The sequence below is a fragment of the Cyprinus carpio genome, chromosome A3 (assembly GCF_018340385.1).
Source record: "Cyprinus carpio isolate SPL01 chromosome A3, ASM1834038v1, whole genome shotgun sequence".
Taxonomy (NCBI): domain Eukaryota; kingdom Metazoa; phylum Chordata; class Actinopteri; order Cypriniformes; family Cyprinidae; genus Cyprinus; species Cyprinus carpio.
In genome coordinates, this window is record NC_056574.1 from 13597831 (window position 1) to 13617733 (window position 19903).

Sequence of the window (19903 nt, forward strand, 5' to 3'; positions counted from 1 at the left end):
AACCTTCATTTTATTTTCCTCATTTCAAACATTTTGGCAGCTAAAATTTCCCTTCGCAATGTCACACGAAAGTGAATAAATTACATTATTAAAAATAATGAATTACTCTTACACACTAACAGCAGAGCACGGACAATGCATGACAAGAGATCAAAAGGCACTGGGTCTCATTCAATAATAATAGCATGGATTATTCGTAAGTATAAGAAAAGGAGAACTTATCACGAAAAAATTTCAACCTAAATCACAACACGTGCTTACGCATATGAGTTTGTTCTTAACCTCGTTCTAATGTTAATGAATTTTGAGTACTTTAAATAAGCAACCGAGTGCATGAGGTTAGTAATCTGCATAAAAGAAACCCAAACATGCCCCATAACCTTTACCACAACCTTTAGCCAGCTATATATATATATATATATATATATATATATATATATATATATATATATATATATATATATATATATATATATATATATATATATATATATATATATATATATATATATATATATATAGCGAAACATCACCGTTTAAGCTATAACACAACGTTTCTAACACTTTCGTATGAAAAAATTTATTCAAGATCAAATCTAATATTTTTTAAATGATCACATTTATAAGTCCACCCATAGTGATTGTGTGTGTGAGATTTCAGTTGTTCCTACATTTCTTTGTAACTTTAGAATAGATTTTAGTTTGAAAGTTATTGATGAACCATGATTTGTTTGTGAAATATTCATACACTTTAGTTTTGTCTGATACTTTCATTCTATTTTACGTTTTATTCCGTTAACCTTGACCGCTCACACACTCGTCAAAATGAGAAGCACCAAGAGTCTCAGAAACTGACTGCTTTATTTAATGTTTGTGTAAATTTTGTTTAACGTCTTTTGAAACTGGCATGCAGAATAGTAAATGGTATAGATAGGCTACCTATAACCAAACTCTACAAAGCAGTGCCTTGTCAGTAGCATCCACCGCTATCAAAAGCCTGATTTTGTTTGCATAATACTTAAAAAAAAAAAAAAAATAATAATAATAATAATAATAATAATAATAATAAAAAATTTCCAGCACAGGCACGGTCAAAATCCACACCAACTAAAAGCAGCAATAAATGCGCTAATATAACCTTCCGATGCTTTAGCTTTGGACAACTTAGCAGTGATGTTAAAACTGTCAATTTGTAAGGGCACACTGGGTTGTGAAACTCTTCCTTACTCCTAGGCTCTGCTCAACATTATTTAGTATTATTCAGAAGAATGACTGAACAAAGCTAATTTTTCAGCGTAACTTCAATAATTGCACGAGTGCAACAGGTGTTACAGTGCTTTACAGACTTGGAAAAAGCACAGAAAAAAGGTTGCAGTACTAATAAGAATGTGAACTTTATGAACCTTCCCTACAAAACTCCCATGACCACCAAGGAGTGACAATAACTGCAGCAGCGTCTGACCAAGGGATCTAAACGTCCTGCCCCAAACACCCAGCGGAATAAAAGCTGACCTCTGAACTGGACACCGATCTTTACATACCACTATGGAATGTGTGTGAGGGAGGAAGCAGCTCTGGTTACCAAGAACATGAGCACACACACCAGGAAATCTGGTTCTACAGGCAGGTCAAGCCCAACCTTGACACACGAAAGGGTGGATGTAAAAACTGATGGCAAACAAAATGGCTGCATCCCTAACGAAAGTAAACAATTAATCATTAATGCTTACTGGGAGTTTCTAAGAACAGAGAGCTCCAGACTCCCAGTGGAGGGTCTAGGGACAGGACCGGGGCAGCAGGTTTATTTGCTTGAAAGCATATGCATAAATAATAAATGAAACTGTACAGTGTCAGTTGCTCAGGCCAAGAGTCCACCTCCTTCATCCATCTCCCCTCTCTTCTTTCACACTCCAGTCTCGCCAGTGCTCCTCCTGGGAGCTGTTCTTCCCTACATCTCAGGCTTCATAGCCGCTTCAGCTGCCAGCAGAAAGGAGTAAAACCGTCTAAATTCACAGCAGTGTTACAAACAGCTCCCGAAGTGGAGGGAACTAATCTGTCCAAACATCAGCAGGGACTCCATGGCCACCACCGTCAACAAAACAGAGGTGTTTTGAACATTTGCTGTGTCACGTTGTGTTTGTTCTAGCACTTTGATCAGTGACCCAAAATGACTCCGAACGGGGTCTAACAAATGTCTATTGGAGAACGGAGCCAGGAGCGCACTGGCACACGGTAGGCATGTGCATAATGTGACTGGAGAACTTTTTTTCCACTGCAGCGGCTCTCTGACCGCAAATGTTCCACATGCCTCGCACCACTCGAACTCCAGGGTGGGAATGTCCAGCTCGCATGTGACATACATTCACAAGCCTCAAGGCCGTTTGTTATGCTAATAGGTTAAGCTGATGAATATTCAGAAGGAACACAGTTTTAAGGGAGCGTTTAGTCTTTTTCATTCACTAAAATGCAACATGAGCACACCAAACTCATGCTAGATTGTTCACTAAAAGACAATAAAGCGAGTAGTTGGGTTGAATTCCTTTTATAGGTACACCTGAAGGACTCTGTCTGGTTAAACAGGCGAAGGACAGAAGGAAGTCTATTCTAAAAAAACCCACAGAAGAGAGTGAATAAACAAGGACAAACTTTCTAAGAAAAAAAAAAGAGAAACTATTGTAAATGCAGACCTTGATTCATTTTGAATGTTGCCCACTAAAACTCATATTTTCAGCAATAGGAAACATCTACACACTTGCTCAATGTGCTCAATAAGGTCTGAAATATATGGGTTGAAAGTAAGGTAATGTAATTAGTCTTGAGATCACAGTTCACTAAAGTTGCTAAATCATAGCCGGCTGAACTCTCTCTCCTTCTGCCACAACAAATACACCACCCCCTTCTTCCTCTGAAAAAAACCCACCCCTCCCCCTGCTTACTCACACACCCCCTCTCTCTGAGAAAAAGTCTCAGTAAAGGACAAATATTGGTGACCTGAAAAAGTGGAAATGTAAAATCTAGTATGTCAAGGCAAACCAAAAGGCTCACACTAAATCTGAATATCTACGGAGTCAAGATCAAACTACAAGCTAACAAGCAACAAAAAGAGATATTACACAAGGAAACAACACTGGTGATTAGTTGTGTAATGTTCAGAAAAGCAGCTATACAGAAAACTTATCAGTTTTACCTTTTAACAGGGACGGAGCAATGTGCAATTTTTTCCAAAAGAGCATCCAGTGTCTGAAAATCCAGCAAATCATTGGACTTGGAATGCATTTTGTAATCCATTTATGAGTTCCTCTCGGCACAAAAGCAAAACAGAAAGGGAACTAAAGGCAAGAAAAGTTCGTCACTCGTTCCCAAAACACAGCGACTCCTCGCTCTCGAATCTCCAGTTCTGACATGTGTGTCCTAAAATCCACTGCACCAAATACATGTTAATCCATAGTTAGTCCACCATAGTCCTGAGAGAGAGGTTTTGTGGTTCCTGAGAAGCTTCTAAACAGAGTCTCGCTCGCGAGTGAGAGAGAGAGAGAAAGGGAGGCGCAGAGGCCTGAGGCCGGCTGGATCTGTTAGCTCTGTGCGCCGGTCGGCTCTCTACACCCTCCCCCCGTCAGCAGCACAACGGCCCAGTTGCCACAGGCACTTCGCCCCATTGTGTGTCCACCCGAGGCCTCGCACACACAAACCGCCTCCAGCAGGGTGCCAGAAAGCGGGGGAAAGAAAGAACAGGCGAAGACGGCTGCGTAAAAACCCAGAATGCGCACTTTCTTTCTCTCGCTCGTTCGCCGAGAGCAGCGTGCTCTTACTCAACAGTGAAAATGGCTCTGGTGCTTCCTCATTGAGAAGAGGCTCTACCCACACACCCCTCCCTCGCCTCTCCAGCGCTTGCTCGTTCTCTAACCCCTCCCTTCTCTTTCCCCATCAATAGCTCTCTCTCTCTCTCTCTTCCTGCCTGGCTCTTTCACTCTTCTCAACACACACACACACACACACACACACCTTCAGCTCCCCACCCCCTTTCTCCCTCCATTTCGCCTTCCCCCACTCATTCTTTTCAGACCGATCTCCTGCGTGCCTCCCCCACTACACTGAGGGCCATCTTATCAGCTGCCTTTCCACGCGCCGCACACATTCACACGTCTAGACTGCATCGGCACAAAACCAGGAACTGCCCTTCGTGTCAAACTACACGGATGCTCAAGACGCTGTTTGGACGGGGAGGGTTTACAAGGGGCGAGGAGTAGATGGAAACAGTGAGCGAGTGGACCCACGGGAGGGTGAATTAGAGGACAATACAGGGATAAACCTCCATAAAACACATGAAAGTGATGCAAATACTCCTTGGACACTGCTTGCTTGTGTGTCAATTTCAGTAGTGTGATCTGTGGGAAGGATTTTTTTTCAAGGTTCTCCAAGGTAATGTCGTCATTTGCCTGTTCCGCTGCATGATTCACAAACTTTGATACAGACGGCCTCAAGTTTGGTGTGGAAATTATGAGCGTTTGTTTGACATCGGTGCTCTTCATGTTGAGTCTAAAGCGGAGTGGTTTCAGCCACCGTGGCTTATTAAAGGGTTAGTTCACACAAAATGCAAACTGTGGCATGGCTCATCCTCATGCCTTTCCAAACATGTCTAAATTATGACTACTTCCGTGGAACAAGGAAAAGCACCATTAAAGGAAACCACATGACTCATGTGTTATATTACAAGTCGCTTGAAGCCATACAGAAGATTTGTGTGAGTAAAAAACAGAAGTCATTGCTCACTAAAAATCCTTTCCACAGCTCTCATTTGCATTTGTTCGCATATTCAAAATGAGATGTGGGAACCAATGGCCGTTGTTCTCAATGAACTCTAATCTGTAAACATATGCAAGTGAAAGTGATATTTGAGAACTTAAATTTACACCTGTTTATCACACAAAGCTATTGTAGGCATAAGGTTTAATTTGTTAACATTAGTTAACTACATTAATTAACATTAACCCAGATTGAACAATACTTCTAAAGCATTTATTAATCTTACGTCATGTAAATTTCAACAATTTCTTATACATTTTTTTTTAATCAAAAGTTAAATCTAATACCATTAATGCACTTTTAACTAACAAACAATAAACAACTGTATTTTTACTAAATAACATTAACAAAGAATAATAAAACATAGCTAATTGATAGTTCATTCTAGATTAAGCATTAACAAATAATGTTAACAAAAGAGACTTATTATAAAGTATTACCCCGTTGTATAACTTTAGAATAAATTATATATGACTACCAAAAGTTCCGCTTTTATGCTTTTACTTTCACTTTTAGGCTTCCACTGTATGGAAAATTGGGAGTTTGTAATGAAGTGATGAGTAAATTTCAATTTTCATTTATGGGTGAACTATCCCTTTAAACAGAATTACACATCAATGTTTGTGTGACAGAGTGGGACGACCTCTCATTCCCCTAAAGACCTGCCGTCTACATGGACTTGCTCCTCCTCCGATGTCATCAGCCCACCATCTGTCCACACACACACGCCTCATCATCATCATCATGACTCAGGCTAATTTCCTCCCATCCTCCCACCTTCTCTGCCACTTTTACCTCAGTCTCTTTTACTCTCAGTTCAGGGCCACCCAGTTACACAGCGGTCACAAACGCAGACATCCAGCACACGGTGCAAGGGAAAATGTTGGAAGGGAGAGAGAGGAACAGAAGAGCGATTAGGTGATGTCAGATGGCTTTGGTTAATGAATTTAATTAACAGTACTAAAGTACTGGGACGATTTCGCACGAACTATTTCCCAGTACCATTTAAAGGGTTGCATTCGCACCGACAGTGTGTACTAGGAAGTGATGTAAGCCGGTCCACAGCGACGTCATTTGTGCGCGGCATTCAACTACGGAAACAAAGAAGAACTACAACATTAACAACAGGAGGATGGAGGACACTGTAATCGGAGCTGTGTTTTTGTTGTGTCTCGCGGGTTTCACAATAATGGGCATGGAAAGTCGACGTATACGTAAAGTGATTGAAAGAACGGAAAGGAGGATTAAGAATCTCCAATGACAACTGGCAGTGCTATATTTGCTACAAGTGCCTGCACTTCAGCGTCCGTCCATCTATCGCTGTTCTCCATACTTGCGAAATAAGTTGACACAATGTTTACAGTGCTTACACGGCGTTTTAAATCATGGCGGGTGAGGACGTTTTCAAACACGTTTGGCCAATCAATGTATACTTGCGTCACATGTAGTACTGGTTCGACCCTGCTCCGGAGTAAGAGCTAATTTGGTTTTCGAAAAAGGCAGTCCGGTACAAAAAAAAAAAAAAAAAAAAAAAAAAAAAAAAAAATTCGCACCCAGTTCCGGTGGTGCGAAAATGCCAAAAAGTGGGTAGTTCCACAATTAGTTCTGGTACTATGAAGAGGTTCCCGCGGTGCGAAAGGCCCTATGGTTTGTGAGCTGCTGTAACTGGCAGAAGGGCATGAATTAAAAAAAATAATTAAACCAAAACAAGTGATCTACTCCAGAGACTGACAAAGCTAATACTCAATTCAGTGGTTGAATTATTTACATCTAGAGTTTACATATTAAGAGTTAGATCTCAATATTTATCTTCTTTCGACAAATGTATTAATGTTTTAATATTAATGTATTTGCTCTGAAATTATTTAAAGGGCAATTTTTGTCCATCAGACAAACGGATATTTCAAACATTGTACCCACGATGAAAAATGTTTAAAGTAAAATTAATAACAAAACAAAATTCAAAACTTTTTAAATAAAGGAAAAATAATGTCATTTTATTTATATGCCCCAATAAAAGAATACATAACTTGCTCATTATCTTATATTGGAACAATGTTCATATATTGATAAATTAAAAATATGAAGACTTTCATATTTTTCATTGTTTATCTTTGTATTTTATTTGATATTTACCTTTACATTCAAATGTTTGAAATGTCTCACATGGACTTTAGAACATTTATGCAAATTATTCTCCAATATATTAATCATAAATTGTTGTGGTCTAGAACCTCAATAAGAGGCTATACTTCTATTCATTGGCATCAAATTAAATACGGCGTCTACTCTAAGGTTCATGTAGATTTTTTGTCTCATTAAAGGACACTTGCAAACAATCAGTCCAACCCAAAAGGGAAAGGGATTTAAATTAGAAGCTAACGAGCAATTATCACGTATTGAGTGCCAGTGAGAATAAAAGAGGGGCGTCATGCTGGGCCATGTGAGAGTGACGGATCTCTATAGATGAGGTCACAACAGCAGATACAATGTTGATGAACAGATGTGACGGAAATCCTATGTAAGCTCATCCACCTCTTTATAAACCCAAACCTTCACTGCTCAGACGGAGACAAAAACATTGTTACCTACCCGCCTTTTATGCCTTTTACTGCTTTTATTCATAGGTATAGCACCAAAGGGGAAAGTAATAAGCCAGGTTCAAAGTCACAACATGAACACAGCTCAATATTATACTGCATGCATTTAACCACAGTGCCAGTTTTGACCACCTTTAATTTTTAAGGGCTAATTACTGAAGCTTGCGAAAGCAAACATCATTACTCATACTTATGGTTAAGGGGTTCAAATTCAAATCCCTGCGTGTAAAAAAACTGGCACATAACCTGTGCTGTTTGTACTACAAACATGAATACCATCTCAATTGCATGCATTGAAGAGAGAGGCCTGATATTAAGGAGCTCTAAACAATTTTCACCTGGATAACACTATCTTTCACTATCATGCAAAGGTTTGTGCTTAGTATGATTTGAGTTTTTGAAGGAAGTCTCTAATGCTCATCAAGGCTTCATTTATTTGATCAAAACTACAGTAATATTATGAAATATTACAATTTATAATAACTGCTTATTTGAATACACATTCAAATGTAATTTATTCCTGTGATGCAAAAGCTAAATTTTCAGAATTACTCCAGTCTTTAGTGTCACACGATCCTTTAGAAATCATTCTAATATGCTGATTTGCTGCTCAAGAAACATTTAGTACCACTGTTGAAAACAATTGTGCCTTTTCAAATTTTTGTCGAAAATTTAATTATTTCAAGATATTTCACTCTATTAGTGAGGATATTTGGCCCTTGCAAGTAAACCAAAACTTTTACACACAGTGCTTCCTGCCTGCCCGAGGGGACAGGAACCCTGACCTTTGACCTTAACCCCTCACATTCCAGGTAAACCTCTATCCAGCCCCAACCATCTGCACTCACTTTTACTGCCCCATCACAGGACTCCACCACTCCAATAAGTGTGTGTGTGTATGTGAGATCTGTGCATTTTCTGTGCCTTCAAGCTGTATATATGGCTGGGGGAGGAAAAGACATCCTTCAGATTTCACATTCTGTCAGGAAGCACTCTGCAGCAGCGCACCAGAGTCTGGCCAAACAGCGGCAATCCCTCCACCCGGAGAGCACATGCCTTCCCCAACACTGATTTAGTCATTATATAAGTTGAGTGAGTTGATTATTAACACTCAGAGGCTGGGACGACCCTCACCAGCATTTGGTGGCTAATTTTCTATGTGTGGGATCCTGCATTCAAACATAGATGGGTTTGGGGGAGAAGGAAGAGAATAAGGGGGATGGGGGGAATGGATGAGGAGGAGGCGGCGGCAGGCAAGCGCCTTCAGACTTTTGAGCCCATTAATCATCTGAATGTTTGAGAAGCCCAAGCCAACAGGGAACTGGCTGGAGAGAACAGGGACAAGTAATCTGCTCTGTGTGTGTGTGTGTGTGTGTGTGTGTGTGTGTGTGTATGCCCGCATCAAGGAGGAGTACAAAGGCTACAGCAGGTGAGAGTGAGACCATGAAGGAAATAGGGAAGTACAAGATAGACAAAAAAAAAAAAAAAACAGAACAATGAAAGGCTTTCATGTGACCCATTGAGTGAAATGAAGAGGACACACACGCACACAAAAAGAGCTCTCCTTTCTCCCCATCTGCTCCTAACGTAAGCCTCCTGTGGCACATGGGACAGAACCCCTCCCATCTGTCGTTTGGGACGATGTGCCCTGCAGTGACACAGTAGCCATACACTGGCACACAAGAGCACCAACAGACACCTTGACCCCTCTGTGCCTCCTGTCATAAAGCCGCTGCACTGCACGCACACAGCCTAACTTGCACGCGCTCACAGCAGTAGACGTCCTCTGGAGGACACAGATCATCTTCAAAAGGGCACAAGCAGAAACAAGTCAACTATTTTTGACGCAGATATAAACAAACACTGCCCTAAAGCCCAACTGAAAATGTCTGCACTGTCTTGTGCACCTTCAGTATGGAAGGCTGAAGAATGGCTGAGAATCGGTCCCTTCGTACATTTATGAATAAAAGAAACCACAACACTCAATATGAAAGTCACGGCTTACTGTTAAGAGTGGAATTTTACTTATGCACATTAGCTTTGAGCAGCCTGAAAAGGACGGTTCTAGTCTGATTTGAACTTAACCACAATTTAAGATGGCACTGGTAACATTTTATTCCTGATTTCAAATACCGCTTCAAGTTTTGGGGTTGGTAATTTTTTTTTTAATATTTTTAAAATAGGTCTCTTTTACTCACCAAGGCTGCATTTATTTGATCAAAAATAAAACCATAATATTTTGAAATATTTCAACTTAAAATATAAATTTTCTCTTTGAATACATTAAAATGTAATTTATTCCTGTGAAGCAAAGCTGAATTTTCAGCATCATTACTTCAATCTGAACTTGAACATTTGAAAGGTAGTGTATATTTTATGAAGCAAATGCATGGCACATGAGCTGCCATAACATCCAGATCCACACAACAAAAACTGCAGTTTATACTGTTATTAGGTTTACTTTCATTGTGCATTTAACTAAAGATCATCAGCCTAAGACAATCGAATGAGAGTCAGTTTGAAGCACTCTTACTATTTTGTATCGTAACTGCACTGTTTTTATTTGCCATACATTAAAAGTACACTTTAATTAACTGAGTATTCATAAACCAAACCGATTAAAACCTCCAAAACAGAGGTGGATCAAAGGATTTTAGCAAAGGAGGAAACTGAATAACTGCTGTGCATGAAACAAATACTGCAAACATACTACTGATCTGCATTACACACTTGAGAAACTGATTAACAGGTTTATTTTTAAAATATATATTTTTTTTCACTGTCCTAAATTAAAAAGGTCTGACATGCAGAGTTTGAGGTTTTTAAAGTTTGATGTTTAAGTGTCAATCTTCACACACACTGTAGTTTTTAAATTCATTGTTAAGCTTTTTTTTTTCTTTTCACTATTGTTAATCTACTATTGGCAAGTTTTTGGGGGCTCTAAAATGAGAGATATTTTAGATTTTAACAACCATTCTGCACCCTCTTTTGCACCCCTTTAAACTGTTAGCACAGAGCATTTTCTCCAAATCTGCTCACATGCCAAACTGTCCGTTTTAAAAAGGTTTTAACTTCTAAAGAACCTCTTTGTCATTGTGAGAAAATCATTGAAAAATTCCATGCCGAAATGCAAAACACAAATATTAAGATCAGTCTGAAAAGATCAGGGACAGTGTTAAAAATAAACTTCTGCTACTTGTTTCTAAAGCTGGGATTCTTCAGAATAATGTGTAGCGGGCCAGGAGTGACAGGAGGCCAGAAACACCTTAAGGCTGGGTAAAAGTTTCCCTGATATAGTAAAAAATAAAGTAACTTCCCATAGCAGTTTTTCTACAGTATTAGTAGTTCAAACTAAATTCAGGAGTTCTGTCATCGCATTGAAATCAAGTCTATCAGCTGTAGACAAGCTGCAATCATTTTCTGCCTTCGCCACGTGCTTTAGTCACAAGTACGTAAATTATAGTTTAAGTGACAGTCACAAACAAATGACATCTTGAGGTTTGATGCTATTACAGCCAGACAAATGCATGCACAACAACAACAAACAACAAAAATACATTTAATAGGGTTGGGTTTTGACAAATTTCACAATTCAATTTGATTCTTATTCACAAGCTTTCGGTTCGATTCAATTCCCAATTCGATTCGATTATTTTGAATATATATAGTACTTGCCAAATTTTCTCAAGGGAAAAAAAAAGAGAAAAATCTCTCAACTAATGCTGTAAAATATACATGAGAGTCATTTGGTACTACATTACTATAATATTGAAGATTAAAACTGACTGATTTGTAAGCTATAGCATACAACTGTTAAAATTACACAATGATTTTTTTTAAAATAAAGCTTTAATTACATAATATTTCTACTTCAATTCATATTTTTTAAATATAAAAATTTAAATGGTGGCTGTCATAAAAAATTGATGATTTATTCAAAGAAATTAAACATAAGAACAGTAAAAAGTTATAATGAATATGTTATATGGTGCATATATTTAGCCAAATGCCCCTCTCTACAGTTTATTTTTCTGTGTGACTAACGAGTTTACGGTCACCGAATGTGTTTGTTTCTGAGGTGAATGTGACGTTACGTGACATTGTTTACAAGACTTTATACTGACGTATTTGCACGGCTGAAACACTGATTGAGAGATCACATAAGACAGGATACAGATTGTAAAGTTGTACTCTTTCTTTTAACTTACCTTCAGATGTTTAGTCATGATTATTTTGTGCTTCCGCAACTGTTGAACTGAGGCGCTACAGCGATCTGTCACTCCAGATTAAACAGCACCAAAATGGCATTTATTGTTTGAATACTGCAATACAGTAGACATAAATTGAAACCTGAGACTTTGTTTCATATTTAAGCACCAATGCACAATGCTTATTGTGATTTATTGGATGGGAAGTGCCCTTCAATGTTCTATCCATAAACTGTAAACATGCTAGACTAATCGATTCTTTGGATTTAAGAATCTATATCGTTGCGTAAAAAAAGAGAATTGATTAATATCGAGATTTTTTTACCCAGCCCTAGCATTTAAGCAGTTAGTACTTCAAAAAATATGGTTTTATTTTTGTATTATTGCTTGTGCATTTTTTATATTACAGCAATTGTTTTGATATATTTAACTTATTGATAAAAAGGATCTACATTAGCATATTTATTTTTGTTGTGTTATAATGACAAACTTGAGAAACACAAAATTAACATTTTGAAGATTTTAGGTTAGACGTAATGACAGCCAAATAAATGCATGCACAATAATAATAATTTAAGTAGTTACTACTTAGAACTGGGAGATATGGCCAAAAATATTATCACGATAAAATGTTTCATATCAGTCAATATCGATAATTATCACAATAACCTTCAAATCTTTATCTCTTTCCAGTTTAAAGGCAGATTTTTGCTCCCAGCTGAAAGCTGTAGAAACCAGACCGTTAATTGTGGTTTTAAAGGGGTCATATGATGCGATTTCAAGTTTCCTTTTCACTTTGGAGTGTTACAAGCTGTTTGTGAATAGATAAGATCCCTAAAGTTGCAAAGACTAAAGTCTCAAACCCAAAGAGATATTCTTTTTAAAAGTTAAGACTCGTCCACGCCCTCCTAAAACACTTTGTTTAAACACGCCCCCACGTCTATATCATGATATGGGAAGATTTGCATAACGCCGTCCAAATGTTCACGCAAAGAAAGAATGCATAACTTTGTTGCTGCCACCGCCGCTGCCATGTTGTGAAGACGCTGTGTGTTTTGTTGCGAAAGCGAAAATACTTTGTTTGGCCTTCCAAAAGAGGACACGACTAGAAATCAGTGGTTAATTTGTATTTATAACAATGTTCCAGAACAGTTCAACCTAAATATTCTGATGTGTGCAGCACATTTTACGGAAGACTGTTTCCTGATCCTGGGAGCAGACGACAATGCCTGCTGTTCTGACTCACAGTCTGTAAGTACGTTTACATATGTAAAGGATTTGCCAATGATGATTCAAATGCGAGTTTTGAGCAGTGTGTAGAGTATAGCTTGTTGTTTGTCGTTTCTCTGATCACAAATGCAGACATGGTTTTATGTTTACGCAGCACGATGCAACGCAACACATAAAAAGACAGTATAAGTCATTATCATCCGTAATTATGTCCCCACTGGATGCAACAAATGCCTCGTTTTTAATGTTTTTGTCTCGTCGTGCCATTGTTCTGACCAGGACATGGCATCACAGTATAGTAAGGGGTGTAACATTTCCGTCACACGCTTGAGGCATTCGGCCAATCACAATGCACTGGATAGCTGGCCAATCAGCGTACACTTCGCTTTTCAGACGGATGAGCTTTGTAAAAAACTATGCGTTTCAGAAGGCGGGGCATAGAGGAGAAACAATAATGTACAGTATGTGGAAAATAATGTGTTTTTGAACCTCAAATCACATAAGCACATTTCATTACACCTAATACACAAAATAATGTTCTTTTTAGCAGCATCATATGACCCCTTTAAACTACTCTTTATTGGCAAAACATGACAAACATTTCACATTTTTGAAATTTTTTTTTTAGACTTTTCCAGTAATTTTTCCATAAAATAAATATATCTTAATAGAAAAATTTATTAGTTTCTGCATGTTCTAATGAATGATATTGTTTCAAATCATGAAAAAGGTTTGCTTTGCTTGTCTTTGTCAATTTATGTTCATTATCAAAAACATTAACATCTGTAACAACCTCATATTTATACGGTGAAATTTAATTATTCTGTCTGTTTGAGAGGTTTTAGTTTGTTTGTTTGTTTTTGAGTTTAGAATTGACCATTGGTCTTCCATTGTAGCATATATTTAGATCATGATAACCACAGTTAAAACCAAACATATAGCACCTCAATACCATGGTATAAAAATTTAACTATATGGTTTCTATGTATTAGTATAAAAAAAACAGTAGTCTTAATAGCCTACATTTAGTGCACAAGCGCTATAGCTCAATCCCCAAAAATACTGTATTTATTTTTCATTCCTCCTTTAATACATTATATACATATCTACATTAATATAATACAATTTACATTTCTGCCACGATACCATGGTGCAGTTAGTGTTACTACAGTAAATACGGTTAATGATGGCGATTTTGTAGATAGAAAAGCCTTCTGATTGTACCATTGCATACAGCGTTTCTGCTGTTTGTCAGCGCTGTTTCATCCGGCTTTAAACACGTTTAAATCACTGAGTCATGTGTTCTACTCTGAATTCAAGTGCTTCACACTGGATCCTAGCGCTGTTCAGTGCCCAAATGACTGAAACTCTTCAGCAAGTAAACACATCTGCTCTAGTAAGCTCGTGTTGCGCTGCCGTTTGAACTTTGAGCAGAGCAGATAAATGATGCTCCATGTGGCGCAATTCAAATGAGTAGCGCTGTTTTGTTCACTTTTGGCACATAAACATTATATCGAACAATACATTATACAATATTTAATGATGAATAAAAATGTTATTTTACATTATTACTAGTAGAGTAAAAAAAAAAAAAAAAAAAAACATTACTGCCATTATTTTACATACAAGCTATTTTGTTAATAAAAAAGGAGCCTTTGTTATCATATTAGTTTTTGTTGTGGTAATGTGACAACCCTAAGAAAAACAAAATCAACACATTTTGAAGTATTGCCACTCATTTTTGCTGTGAAAATGTTCAGACTACAAGGACATGATCTGACAGACACTAACCACTTTGCATACAGCTGTTTGCCTATTTGGCAGACATTATTTATTAGAGATTAAGCTTTTATTACCCCTCTGGAATTATGGAAGGTGTTGTCAGGTTAGTGACTCACATTTTTGTCTCTTGTGTGAAGAGTCTCTTATCTGAGCGCACACATCTTCTCCAGGAGCACTCAGCAGAAGAGCTGCTTTCAAGCCGTCCAGAGAAAAAAAAAAGTCACCAGCTCAGACGCAGGTTACGGCGATCACGCTACTGTAGACAGACAGAAAAAAAGAGAGAGACATGAATGACTTTTTTGAAGTCTCCACTCATTTAAACAGCACACTTGCACAGTACTGATACGCTTGATTAAACTAACTGACTGTCTTCTATAAATAACATTTTAATTACTCCCTAGCCACACACTTGAGACATTCGGCCAATCACAAAGCACTGGATAGCTGGCCAATCAGAGCACACCTCACTTTTCACACCGATGAGATTTGCAAAAACGAAGGGTTTCACAAAGGAGAAACAATAAATGTACGGTATGTGGAAAATAGTGTTTTTTTTTAACCTTAAACCGCAAAAACATTTAATTACACCAAATACACAATAGGGTTGTGACGGTGAGGAAATTTTTCCACCGGTTAATCGATTCGGGACAACACCGGTAATTCTGATATCACCGTGGTGGGGGGGGGCGTATGAATCTTCGTTTGAGTTTATCCTCTTTCCCTCACTTTCCATAAATAGCTTATAAAAGCACCATGCGCATTTTACTTTTTAATAGTTAAATTAGATTTGTATTAATCAAAAAGCATGTCTTATTAATTAAAATCATGAAAGTCATACATTTCCACATCAGTTTAATAAAAGTTTAACAAAAAATTCATGTTAAGGGCTCTATGGAATGTTTTATTTTTTCTCACCATATTTTTTATTTTTACCAAATTCTGTGTTTTAGCATGTCTAATTATTTAAATGCATAAAACAACTCAACTTATTTTTTTTTTCTTAAAGTAGCCTTATGAATTTTTTTTCCTCAGAAATTATGTGTTGTGTATTTACATTTTTCTGGTTATCAAATGAAGGCATACAATTTTTTATTTATCTTTTAATTATTGAAAATTAAGCAAACTTTATTTTTTTGGCAAACAAAGGGGATTTACTATTAAAATTGAAACATGGAAGAAATGTGTGATTATTCCTTAAAAAATAATTTTTGTTTCATTTTAGTAATAGTAGTAGTAGGCTATGTACATTCTACTGAAAAATGTCTTTAAATTAAACCGGACTTTTATATTGACGGGTTGCCATGAACACCTTTACAGTTCTGTGTATGTGATATGACGCTAGTTTTACTCAATTCAAATGGTCAAATTCTCATGAAGTGATTCTCAAAGCAGTTCTGGAGATGTTGTTCATGTGTTTACATCCTCATTTAGAGAGACGGCAGACGCTGAAATCACCGCGAGTATCAGCTGTGTGCGCATTGTGTGTGTAGTAGGCTACATGAATCCGCGCATCTGTGCAATTCATTAACAGAACATGCAGGATTCATATTTAAATTGACTTCTGCAGCTTAATATTTACAGATACTAGTCCATATAGCGATTTGATTTAAGTGTAATGACCTACGTTTGATTAATTCAGAATTTGACAAATTCCGTGACATTCCACGTTAAACTGTGAACTCGGTTTTTATGACTGGATTCCGCGATTTCGTCCGCATCGCAGAAATCATAGGGCCCTAGGTATACATACAAAACTAAAAATCAGTAAAGAATGAAGAACAAATAATTATTAAACAGAGCGTTTATTATCGAAACGAATAAGAATTTTTGGAGGCACGGACAGCATAAACCATCATGTAAAATAATAAAGGAAGAAAAAAAAAACTGTTTTAATAAAATAAAAAAAAATCAGCAATAACTGTGGAACCAAATAAATGAGAAACAAATGTTTAAAAAACTTCCAATATCACTTAGATTAATGGCAGAAGTAAAAAGGCTTTTCAAAATCCAAATTATTTTTAAAACGGGCACTTTTACATTTTCGTTTTGAAACTTTTACCTCACTCTTCTGTCAGCCAGCTCAACTCACTCTCCTCACGTGATAAATGAAATCTGATCTGTGACGCGCGACTGTCGTTTGTGTGCTGCACTCAGCAGCAGCAATCAGTTTTAATTGTAGTGTCCTCTAACTTAACTAAATTAGTTTTATCATAATTTAGTTTTTTTATAAACGACGGTGGGGGACGGTGCCGCGGTGGGCAAGTGACGTCACCAGTGTTGCGGCTTAACACCGGTATCATCGCCAAAACAGTATCGCAGCAAGCCTAATGCACAAAATAATGTTCTTAAACAAAACGAAAATCAAACCATTTCTCATTTCTCTTTATTTCTATTTAAGTAGAAAATCAAAGACCAAAAGATACACAGATCATTTTATCCACGTAAAACAAAATGTTTTGCATAACATCACGGTGGTACGGTGATAACACTTAAATGCACAGATTATATTACATATTTAAACTGAGCAGTGTGTTTTTTTCCATATGTTTGCTGACTGTAGTTCATTATGATAATGAACAGGCTACATTGTCGAGGTAGCAATGCTTAACTGTGTGCGCGCATGCGGTGCCGGCGCAATCAGTTGAATTGTTTCCTTCTAACCATGGAAGCAACTACTCCTTTCAGTCATAAACAGTGGAAACAACTACTTTTAGTCAAAGATAATCGGAATTGTAAACGGCTTGCCTTTATTTGTGTACGTTCATAATAAAAACAAAACATTGTGCGTAAAATAAGCCTAAAGAAAAAAAGGATGGCTTTCCCGCAGCACAAAAATGAACCGAAACTGCATTTTTCGTTCATTCTCTTAAGTAAAAATATTTTTCTCATTTAGGCATATTTTTTCATTGAAAAGTAAAAGCATCACCAGAATATCTGCCATCAGTGATTCAACTATAACATTATGAAGTGACGAGAATACTTTTTGTACATGAAGAAAACAAAAATAATGACTTTATTCAACAATTCCTCTCCTCAGTGTCTCTCCACATCAGCATAGCGCCAATTTGGCAATTCTGAGCAGTACGCAGACGGCCAGAGCTGGGTAGACTACTTATGAATTGTAATCAGTTACTGATTACAGATTACATGACACAATTTGTAGTCAGTAATATAATCTCTTAGATTACACATTTTTGGTAACGTAATCTGATTACTTTTGGATTACATTTAGATTACATTTGTGCTAACCCTTATTTGATATCACATATAATGAATTAGCCTAATCTTGTGCTATTTTGACAGATAAAAAAAAATATATAAATTTTAAAAAATATATTTAATTCACCAACAAGAGCCACAATAGCTTCTTTTTCAAGTGCAGTGTATGGAAAGTTAATACTTAAAAAATACTAACACTAATGTACCTTGCTGTTAGTGTTTGCTAGTAACACTGAATAAAACAAAATCACATCTTTGATTTTAAAGCATATTTACTTAGAATTAAGTAAATTTAGAAAACAGCTACATTACAAAAAACAATATTGAAAAACATTAAATTAACAGCAATATCCCTGCTAGGTCAATATAAAAAAAAACAAATATAAAAAAAAAACAAAACAAAAAAAAAAAAAAATGACTGTATCAATGAAAAACATCAGAAAATAGCTACATTGCAAACATGAATTCTGAAAAAGACTAAATTCACACAGAAATGACATTTCTATCCATCTCAAAACATTTTAAGTGCATAGTAACAATGAGGAAAAGACACAAAACGATGTAGTATACATGCCAGACCAGCATGTGGCGCTGTAATTCTGCCATAGAGACACATTAAGAACGGAGAAGACATGGACTATGCGCATAAACATTGTGCTCGGTATACAAACGAACATGGAACAATACATTTATTAATTTGTGTTAATGTTAGTTAATAAAAAGACAATCGTTCAGTGTTTGTTAATGTTTTTGTTGCTGTTACGTGACGTAGCAGTGTTTTTTTTTTTTTTTTTTTTTTTTTTTTTTTATTGCAAATTCAAAGATGACATTAATGCAAAACAACTATGCATACATTACACGAAATGTATCATCAATACATCCAACGTCATCTGAACAAATGGATGAGAATAGATAGAAAACAATAAAAATAAATAAATAACTAAAACAAAAAAAAACACAGAAACGGAACAAGTAAAGAAAAGAGGATTCTAAAGAAAAATTAAATAAATAAAAATAACAAAACAATTATTAATCACGTTACATGAAAGATCTCATCATATCTCTTCAAAAAAGAAATACATTTTTTTGTTATTAATTACTCTCAGTGATTTAATTAGATGTTCTACTTCACATAAGAACTCTATAAAAGTAGGTATTTTCTTAAGAAATCTTTGTTTGTGAAAATAGAACTTTGCCACGAGGATAAGAAAGTTAACTGTTGATTCTAAAGATTTGTTTTGGTTTTCAAAAAAAAAAAACAATATCCTTAATGTGAAAAACACCATTCACGTTAATTTTAGAAAAACAATAGAAACTCAAATCTTTCCAGAAGAATGAAAAAAACATTACATGAGAAAAATAAATGACAAATATCTTCACTTTCTTTTTTACAGAAGGTACATATATCCGCTACATCACAAAATTTAGACAAAAAAGCATTACAAAGGTATATATTATGCAAAATTTTGAAGTGCACTTCTTTTACTTTATTCGGTATACAGTATTTATATGGTAATAACCATGTTTTCCTCCATTTAATGTTATCTATTTTAGAACCCCAAAAAAATTTCCCTTTTGGAGAAATTGAGTTTCGAGATTGAAAAAGTTGACGAATATATTTATTATTACAATCTTTACTTAAAAGCGAGACACCTCCCAAAAATAACTGTGAAAGTTGTTTTGTGCATGACTCATGAGTAAGGGAAGCTTTCATTAGACATATTAATCCATCAGGAATTGCCTTTATAACGGAGACGTAGCAGTGTTTGACTAGGTGCGAGACGTGGGCTGATGACGTCATCGTTTCAGAAAATATACGGATTTGTGGTCCACATGAAAACGCAAAGGCGGCATTTTCGAATTTATCCACTCTGGGACCCAGTTAAAAAAATATCGGTTTCACTCTCCCAAAACGCCGGATCTGTGTGGACGAAACAACTATACGATTCAAAATGTATGCGTATACAGCGAAACGCTTCTCCGTGTGGACGGGGCTTTGAAGTGCCTAAGGTAGTAACAATGAAGAAAAATCAACATTACAAAAAATATGTTAAAGAACAT

The 19903-nt window shown here is 36.5% G+C and overlaps 1 protein-coding gene across 4 annotated transcripts in view; it reads right to left on the reverse strand.

The window, feature by feature from the left end:
* The window catches only part of LOC109048909 (bromodomain-containing protein 4-like), a 55011-nt gene that overhangs the window by 30222 nt on the left and 4886 nt on the right, over positions 1-19903 (reverse strand). For 2 of the 4 annotated variants that reach the window (XM_042719273.1, XM_042719281.1), the window contains exon 2: positions 14740-14879. Coding sequence is in view for 2 of the 4 variants with exons in the window: in XM_042719266.1 (XP_042575200.1) it covers positions 3188-3288 (101 nt within the window). In the remaining 2 variants the exon portion in view is untranslated. Of the gene's footprint in view, positions 1-3187; positions 3864-14739; positions 14880-19903 lie in introns of those variants that run through there. The other 2 variants (XM_042719266.1, XM_042719260.1) reach the window with 1 other exon arrangement.